General features: G+C 38.2%; 1 protein-coding gene across 1 annotated transcript; it reads right to left on the bottom strand.

The window, feature by feature from the left end:
• Positions 1 to 628: 628 nt before the first annotated feature.
• On the bottom strand, positions 629 to 8207 carry LOC110700593 (myb-related protein 306-like). Its single transcript, XM_021878151.1, has 4 exons — positions 7816 to 8207; positions 7288 to 7417; positions 6344 to 6996; positions 629 to 956 (listed from the first exon to the last, which is right to left on the bottom strand). The coding sequence occupies exons 1-4, from the start codon at positions 7946 to 7948 to the stop codon at positions 898 to 900; spliced, it is 975 nt and encodes a 324-aa protein (XP_021733843.1). The 5' UTR covers positions 7949 to 8207; the 3' UTR covers positions 629 to 897.
• Between the last annotated feature and the right edge of the window lie 830 nt (positions 8208 to 9037).

Here is a 9037-nt window from a genome sequence, read left to right as displayed (position 1 = left end):
TAATTTAAGTTCAGTAAAATTAATTTAAGTTCAGCAAATATAATTTTGTTTGAGTATAAATAATTTCAATTAAGTAAATATAAGTTAAAATGAACGGGGCCTTTTAAGATATGTAAATATGTTTAACTAACGGGTTTCCTTAACTAATTTATTCATTCCAAACAAAAACTGAAATTACTAGGACTAATACTCCTTTGAAGCTATGTCGTCGTTTTAGCTCATTCATTTTCATCGAAATTAATAATTGTTGTATACTAACAATGCAACATTAAATGTCATTTATATTCACAAATACAAACTTATAAGTCATTTTATATCATCCATATAATATTAATGGACATTACAGTTCCAACACAAGTGAAGTTTCCTTACAATTTACCATTCCAAATTGTTGCATAATTTGCGACAGTATTAAGCAGTAACCTTTTTTTATTTTTTGACTCCGTAAAAATTAAAATAATCAAATTTTACTGTTTTTAAGCCATTTGTCGTTAAATAAATAAATAAATAAACCAAGAGATAACAAATTCTAGCAGAGATTAAAACGACCCTAATTAAATTGTTACTAAAAAAAAAAAAAAAAAAAATACCATGCAAGTCAGAATATGATGAAAAATGCTAAACACAATTAGCATAAATTGGATCTTTATTTTTATCCAATATGTAAAAAACGACATAATTAAGCATGATTTATATATGTATACATTTGGATGATGATGATGATTAACATAGTCACAAACTACTAATAATACTCCTTAGTAATTTACACTTACTTTTTGGATGTTTGTCACATCTCACCACTTTAAGTGATTTTTAATCTCCTCTTCATTTAATTTAAACACTAAGATTAAAAAAAAAAAAAAACCTTGTTGATATAATTTCTTTTTAATCTTGCTTCTAGAAAAGATGAGCTCCAGTTTCATCATCTAAATTCATGTCCATCAAGTTAACATGGTTGTTGTGCGACAGCGGAAGCAAAGGTCGAAAACAAACAAGAAAACAATAAAGAAATTCAATGCAAACAATAAGAACAACACCAAGAATTTACGTGGTTCACTATCGATGTGATAGCTACGTCCACGGGCACCGAGATCGAATGATTTCACTATAAACTGCAAAGATTACAAAGATGATTCTTGTATTTCTCAAGAACGGCTCTCACTCTCTCTCTCTTAACCCTTATACTAATATTAGGGAGGTTTTATATTAATCCCTAAAATAAAAGATACTTGGGCAAAAAGATAACATAAAAGATAACTTTAAATCGTAAAATCCGCGTCTCCGCATTTTTCCTTCTCCGCCCGGTCAGACCGGGCAAGGTCTGCCCGATCGGGCGCGAGAAGAAAACTCCATACGAATGCTTCAACGTATCCAACCCCCACCGCCCGGTCAGACCGGGCAATGTCCGCCCGATCGGGCGGACAAAGCTACGAAGTACGAGTCACCTAATACTTATCAACAATCTCCACCTTGACGAGAACTCGTAGTCAGCAAACGACCCCATCAAGACATAGTGGAAAAACATCTCAAGCCAAACCCGATGCAAGACTCATGCATAAGCCATACATCCCGATAAGTCTTCAACCAAGACCCATCACATACTCGTCTCCAAGTATAACAACTCATAATGCTCCACCTGCATCACAAGCCCCGGGCAAGCTCCACCTTAAGGCCAACACACCTACACCAGGAGCTCCCCAACTTCGCCCCTCAGGGCCTACTACATCACGTAGTAATCAATATTTAGCAAGTCTAAGCAATGTTTAAACTTGCTAAACGGAACAGGCTTAGTGAAGAAATCAGCCGGGTTGTCAGCAGTCCCAATCTTCTTCACCTTAATCCTCTTGTCAGTACGCAAGAAATGATACCTGACATCAATGTGCTTCGTCCGATCATGGTGTACTTGATCTTTAGCTAAGCAAATCGCACTTAGACTATCACAATACACTGTAGCAAAATCCTGTGCAATACCCAGTTCACCTACTAGGCCTTTGAGCCAAATAGACTCCTTAGCTGCAGAAGTTAAAGCCATATACTCAGCTTCAGTAGTTGACAACGTAACTGATGACTGCAATGTAGACTTCCAACTAACCACAGAACCACCCAAAGTGAACACATAACCAGTCACAGACCTCCTGGTATCCACATCAGCTGCATAATCAGAATCACTGTACCCAGTGACCAAGCATTCCCTACCATTCCCGTACACAAGACCAATATCAGTTGTCCCTCTCAGGTAGCGAAAAATCCTTTTCACCCCTTGCCAGTGTTCCCTCCCAGGTCGAGCCATAAACCTGCTTACAACACTAACAGCATGCGCAATATCCGGCCTAGTACAGACCATAGCATACATCAAACAACCAACCGCGTTTGCATATGGAACTCTAGACATATAAGACAACTCCTCCTCTGATTGAGGTGACATAGACAAAGACAACTTACAACTAACAGTAGTTGGCGTACTTATAGGCTTCGATTTTTCCATCCCAAAACGAGACAAAATCTTTTCAATGTAGCTTTTCTGAGTCAAGAAAAGCTTACCTCTAGCCCGATCCCTGTAGATCTCCATACCCAAAATCTTCCTAGCTGCACCCAAGTCTTTCATGTCAAACTCCGAGTTAAGCATCTCCTTTAATCTAGCAATATCAGATTTATTCTTTGTGGCAACCAACATGTCATCAACATATAACAAAAGATAAATCATGGAACCATTATCCAGCTTACTATGATACACACAGCAATCATATGAATTCCTGTCAAAACCTTGTGAAACCATAAAAGAATCAAACCTTTTGTACCACTGTCGGGGGGATTGCTTAAGTCCATACAATGACTTTAGCAATCTGCAGGCATAGTGTTCCTTTCCAGGAACTTCGAATCCTTCGGGCTGCTTCATCAGAATCTCCTCCTCCAAATCGCCATGAAGGAAAGCCGTTTTAACATCCAACTGCTCCAGCTCAAGATCAAAATGTGCTACAATTGACAATAACACACGGGTAGAAGTATGTCGAACCACAGGTGAGAATATCTCAACAAAATCAACCCCTTCTACCTGACTGAACCCCTTAGCAACTAGCCTAGCCTTAAAACGTATTTGCTCAGTTTCCGACAACCCTTCTTTCTTCTTGTAAATCCATTTACAACCCACAAGCTTCCTCCCTTCCGGTACCTTTACCAGTTCCCACACTCTGTTCTTGTAAAGAGACTGCATCTCTTCACCCATTGCGGCAAGCCATTGCGCAGACTCACTACAACTAATTGCTTGTTTATATGTGGCAGGTTCAAATGACTCTACATCATCAGCTACACTCAATGCATAACCTGTCATCGCATCAACACAGCAATTTCTTCCCTCCATCTCTTCAATCAATCTAACAGGCTTCTTGATAACTCGTTTAGGCATCTCAAGAATGGTGTCAGGTTGACTAGATGACCCCTGATTAGATTGCTCCACCTCATCCCCAGAGTTAGAATGAGTAGGAGTAATCTCAGGTTCAGGAGTACCCGGCACTGGAACATCAGCATCATCATCAATATATTGTACCCGAGGTAAATCAGCAATGGTAGACTGATGTACCTCAAGTACCCCATCTGTCTGTAATAAATTGTCTCCTTCCCTTCTCAAATCTGAAATCTCTGCATTTTTAATTGAATACATGGTGTTTTCATCGAAAGTAACATCCCTACTAAGAATGACCCGACCCTCCGAAGGTGAAAAAATTCTAAACCCCTTCACACCATCCCCGTACCCAACAAAACACCCCTTCTTGGCTCGTGGATCCAGCTTACCCTCAATAACATGATAATAAGCAACACAACCAAAAATCTTCAAATTCGAAAAATTAGGCAACTTACCACTCCAGATCTCAAACGGAATTTTGGAATCAATTCCAGAATGAGGACCCCTATTAATGACATAACAAGCTGTTAACACAGCTTCACTCCAGTACCTCCTCCCAAGCCCTGCATTAGAGAGCATGCATCGAACTCTCTCTAGCAGTGTCTGATTAACCCGTTCTGCTACACCGTTCTGCTGTGGTGTCTTCCTGACAGTATGATGCCGACCTATACCCTCATCTGCACAGAACTGATTAAACTCGTCTTTGCAAAACTCTAGCCCATTGTCCGTTCGTAGCTTCTTGATCTTCCTTCCTTGTCGATTTTCCACCAAAGCTTTCCATTGCTTGAAAACTTTGAAGGCCTCATCCTTTGACTTAAGCAACCTAAGCCATGTGTATCGGGACTTGTCATCAACAAATGACACAAAATAGTGGTAACCTCCCATACCTTCAACTCTAGATGGACCCCAGCAATCTGAATGGATGTAATCGAGCACTGCATCAGTAATGTGAGCACCCTTGCTGAACTTTGACCTGTGTTTCTTACCAAACACACAATGCTCACAAAATTCAAGGTTGGCAACCTTGACCCCGGATAGAAGACCCCTCTTGGACAATAGCTGCATCCCCTTCTCCCCCATATGACCAAGCCTCATGTGCCAAATCTTAGTCATCTCCTGGTGAGATACAGATGCGCAAACCGCAGAACTAGGCAGTGTAACACCTTCAAAAACATAGAGGGTGTTCCTTTTGATACCCTTAAGTACCAACTCAGAACCTCTGAAAATACACAACTCCCCATCTGAAAACACACCATTGTACCCCAAGTCATCCAGGGTACCCAATGAAATCAGATTCTTTCCTAAAGCAGGAACATGCCGTACATTAGTCAAAGTTAACCTCCGCCCATCAACAGTCCTCAACCTCATGGAACCAATACCTGTGACCTTACATGGAGCATTGTTACCGACTATAACCATACCCCCATTGCGAGGTTCATATGTATCAAACCAATCTCGACGTGGACACATATGGAACGAACACCCCGAATCTAGAACCCAGTTATCAGATAAATCATCAGACCTAGCAGAACTGACTAATGCTAAATCTTCCTCTGAATTATAGCTCTCATTCGGTTTCTCTTCAACTACAGCAGCCTGGGACTTGTTTTTCCTCACCGGACAATTATTCCTAAAGTGACCCGGTTCTTTACAGTAATAACATGTTTTAGTAGTAGTTTTACTAGATCCATCCTTGCCGTTTCCAGCACCCGACCCAGCATTGTTCCCCTTGTTAAACCCCTTATTCTTTTTAGACTTTCCGGACTTAACAAACAACCCACTACCATTATCCCCATTATCACTCGTAGCTTTCATTCTGAGTTCCCTAGTATGAAGTGCTGCCTTCACTTCTTCTAAGGTTATAGAATCCTTACCAACAACAAAAGACTCTACAAAATTCTCAAAGCTAGACGGTAGAGATACAAGTAAAATCAACGCAGCATCCTCATCATCAATTTTAACATCTAAATTACGTAAATCAAGCAAAATAGAGTTAAGTTTTTCTAGATGTTCCCGTAAGGAAGTACCTGACTGCATCCGGAGGCTAAACAACCGCTGTTTCAGTAATAATTTGTTGGTCAACGACTTAGTCATATACAATGACTCCAGCTTCAGCCACAATCCAGCCGCCGTTTCCTGATCAGCCACCTCCGTGATGATTTGATCATCAAGACTAAGTAATATGGTAGAGTGTGCCTTCTCTTCCATAACTTCTAACTGCGGGTCAGTCGGTCCATCTTCTGACTCCGAAGTAGTACTCTTTGGAGCCAACGGACGCCATATCTGCTGTTGTTTTAACAGAGCCTTCATCTTAATTTGCCATAGCCCGAAACTATTTTTCCCGGTAAACTTCTCAATTCTTATTGTTGAATCTCCTGCCATTGTTATCTTCAAGAAACTCTCCAAGGATTGAACCTGAGCTCTGATACCAATTGTTGTGCGACAGCGGAAGCAAAGGTCGAAAACAAACAAGAAAACAATAAAGAAATTCAATGCAAACAATAAGAACAACACCAAGAATTTACGTGGTTCACTATCGATGTGATAGCTACGTCCACGGGCACCGAGATCGAATGATTTCACTATAAACTGCAAAGATTACAAAGATGATTCTTGTATTTCTCAAGAACGGCTCTCACTCTCTCTCTCTTAACCCTTATACTAATATTAGGGAGGTTTTATATTAATCCCTAAAATAAAAGATACTTGGGCAAAAAGATAACATAAAAGATAACTTTAAATCGTAAAATCCGCGTCTCCGCATTTTTCCTTCTCCGCCCGGTCAGACCGGGCAAGGTCTGCCCGATCGGGCGCGAGAAGAAAACTCCATACGAATGCTTCAACGTATCCAACCCCCACCGCCCGGTCAGACCGGGCAATGTCCGCCCGATCGGGCGGACAAAGCTACGAAGTACGAGTCACCTAATACTTATCAACAATGGTCATGACTAATAACCCCTTCTTCAAACAACCACTTCTCTAGTAAAGAAAGTGGCACTTGCTCCTCCGATGCCGACGCCGACAACCCTAACATTGGCTTACTCTCGTCCTGAAACACTTCAACCGACGCAGACACCTGCGAGTTGTTGTCGGTAGTAGTCGAGTTCGAGTTCGAGTTTGAGTTGGAGCTTAAGAGTGACTTAAACTCATCATGATCTTGATTATTACATGAGGTAGTTTGGGTGGAGTCTTGGGGTGACTTAGGGGTTGGTTTTCTAACCATCCAATTCTCGAGCAACCGAGCTATGTTCTCGGTGCTCGAGGCGTAGATGGATGATGATTGGTTAAAACTCGGGTTCGGGATCGAGTCGGATCGAGGGAGGAACTCGGGTTTGTCAATAGAAAGGGCTTCACAAAGGGCTTGTTTAGCCAAGTGAATATCGGTTTGAAGCCTCCTTTCCCATTGCCCTTTGTTAGAGTTGTTTGAGGAAGAAGTGGATGATGTTGAGTTTGATGAAAGCCCTTCTTGTGATGATGTGTTTTGACCATCTTGCCCTTCTTCTTGCTTCTTTAGCTTCTTCTTTAGATGGGTATTCCAGTAATTTTTTATATCATTGTCTGTCCTTTGTGGAAGGTATGATGCTATTGCTGCCCATCTATTAGGAATAAATAAATTAATTAAAATTATTAATAAGAATAATAATTACAACTACATGCAAAAATTAAATTTGATTTTGTTTTTTGTGTAACAGATCTTATAACATGGACAAAATGTGTAATAAATTGTATCGGGAATTTGTAAACAAATTAAATAGAGTAAATTTAATTAATTTCTAGATTTTTTTTTTTTAATTAATGTTGAACAAAATGATCTACTACTATGATGTTGTTACTTGGTAGAATACTAAATTACTAGTAATAAAAATTAATTAATAAAATAAAATTACCTATTTCCCAAAAGGGCTTGAAGATGAATAATCATCTTTTCTTCTTGTTCAGTGAAATTGCCTCTTTTAATTCCAGGACGAAGATAATTAGTCCATCTCAGTCTACAACTCTTACTGCATCTACGTAATCCTGAAAAATAACCCGAAATATGATAAATTATACAACCGTCTCACACAAGAATTATTATCGATTAATAAACGTATACTAATATAACCCTAGTAATGATAACAATAGTTTTAATGAAGATCATGTAGAAAAGTAAATAAAAAAGTGAAAGCTGGCAGAAGTAGCAGGGAGTCTATTTAATACACAATTTAATGATCAAACCAACCCAAAAGACGAACAACCAAAACCACATAACATGAATCTATACTTTAAACAAAAGAAAAATATCTTTAAAATAAAATTAACTTAGGTGATTATGTAATAAGAAAATATTATTTTTTAAATGATTAGGTTATTTAATTTAAGCTAGGGTTAAGCTAATAGAATGATATGATGAATGAGAATAAAAGAAAGAATAATACCAGTATTAGTAGGAACAGCCCTCCAATTACCAGGACCATGTTCTTGAATATAAGAGACTAAAATGATATCTTCTTCAGGAGTCCAAGGACCTTTTTTCACACCTATTTTATCACAACAAGGAGGCCTCCCCATTCTCGATTCTATCGAGTAATAATTCTTATATGAGACGGGTGTATCTGTATATATATAAGAATATAAGTATAACGATGGAGTGATCTATATATGGTGGTGGTAACTGGTAAGGTAGCAAAAAAAATTCTAGAAGAAAACTAGGTTTATTATTGGATGTTAGAGAGAGAATTGAAGTTGGATTATTTAGAGAAGGAAGAATGAAGGAAAGAGGGTTAAAGACAAGGGTCCAAGGTGAGTAGGGATACCCTTATAGTATAGTCTATATATATAACTTAAATAATACTTAAAATATTATTATTGTTAATAGTAATAATTATGTAATAATATTAATATTAATAATAATAATGAAAAAATAATGATAATACGCTGACCAGAGAGAGAGAGAAGGACAGGAGGTTCGAAGAGTCAAAAGGAGACAGCAAGAGCATTAACTACAAAAGAGGGGTTTGCAAAAGTCAGCTTTGCTTTGAGCCTCACCGAACCGCGTGGCATTCAATTCATTGTTTTTCTTTTTTCTCCTTTTTTAAGGGACCTTCTTACACCTATTACTACTATTTTTCTTTTCTTTTCTTTTTTTAATTTTTAATTAAGGCTAGTGAGTGAGTAAGTGAAGTAAGTGAGTAGTGAGTAGTGACTAGTGAGTGTAACAAAAAAATAAAAAAGAAAAGAAAAAGAAAAAAGACTAGCTAGGTTTATTAATAGGAGTGGTAATAGTAAAAGTCAAAATACTCTACTAGGATTGAGTAGTCATGGTATTAATTTATGTTGACCATTTCAGAGACTCCGATCCCTTCCTAGATTTCCACTTTCCCAATAAATTCAAACAAGGAAAATAAAATTACTGCTTTTTAGGTTAGTTGATTATGTATCACGTACCATTTCACATATTCAATCTAGAAGCTAATTTCATTTCTAGTAATTCTTGTAATAGACGGATGTATGATGATAATAATTTGTCTGCTCTTTAAAATTTAACTTGATTTTGGCCCAAATTTTTTTTGGCCTATTGGATTAGTATAACTACCCCATAGTAATCAAAATGTAAAAGAGTTTTAGGCTTCTTTTGTGACACAAAATTTGTTGATCATA

The sequence above is a fragment of the Chenopodium quinoa genome, unplaced genomic scaffold, assembly GCF_001683475.1.
Source record: "Chenopodium quinoa cultivar QQ74 unplaced genomic scaffold, ASM168347v1, whole genome shotgun sequence".
Taxonomy (NCBI): Eukaryota; Viridiplantae; Streptophyta; class Magnoliopsida; order Caryophyllales; family Amaranthaceae; genus Chenopodium; species Chenopodium quinoa.
The sequence above is the reverse complement of the archived record's forward strand: the minus strand, read 5'-3'. Positions and strand labels throughout refer to the sequence as shown.

Coding starts and splice junctions, on each gene's coding strand:
- LOC110700593 (XM_021878151.1), bottom strand. CDS start 7,948: ATGGGGAGGCCTCCTTGTTGTGATAAAATAGGTGTGAAAAAAGGTCCT. Junction 7,418..7,815: donor GGCTGTTCCTACTAATACTG/GTATTATTCTTT, acceptor GTTATTTTTCAG/GATTACGTAGATGCAGTAAG. Junction 6,997..7,287: donor CAAGCCCTTTTGGGAAATAG/GTAATTTTATTT, acceptor TATTCCTAATAG/ATGGGCAGCAATAGCATCAT.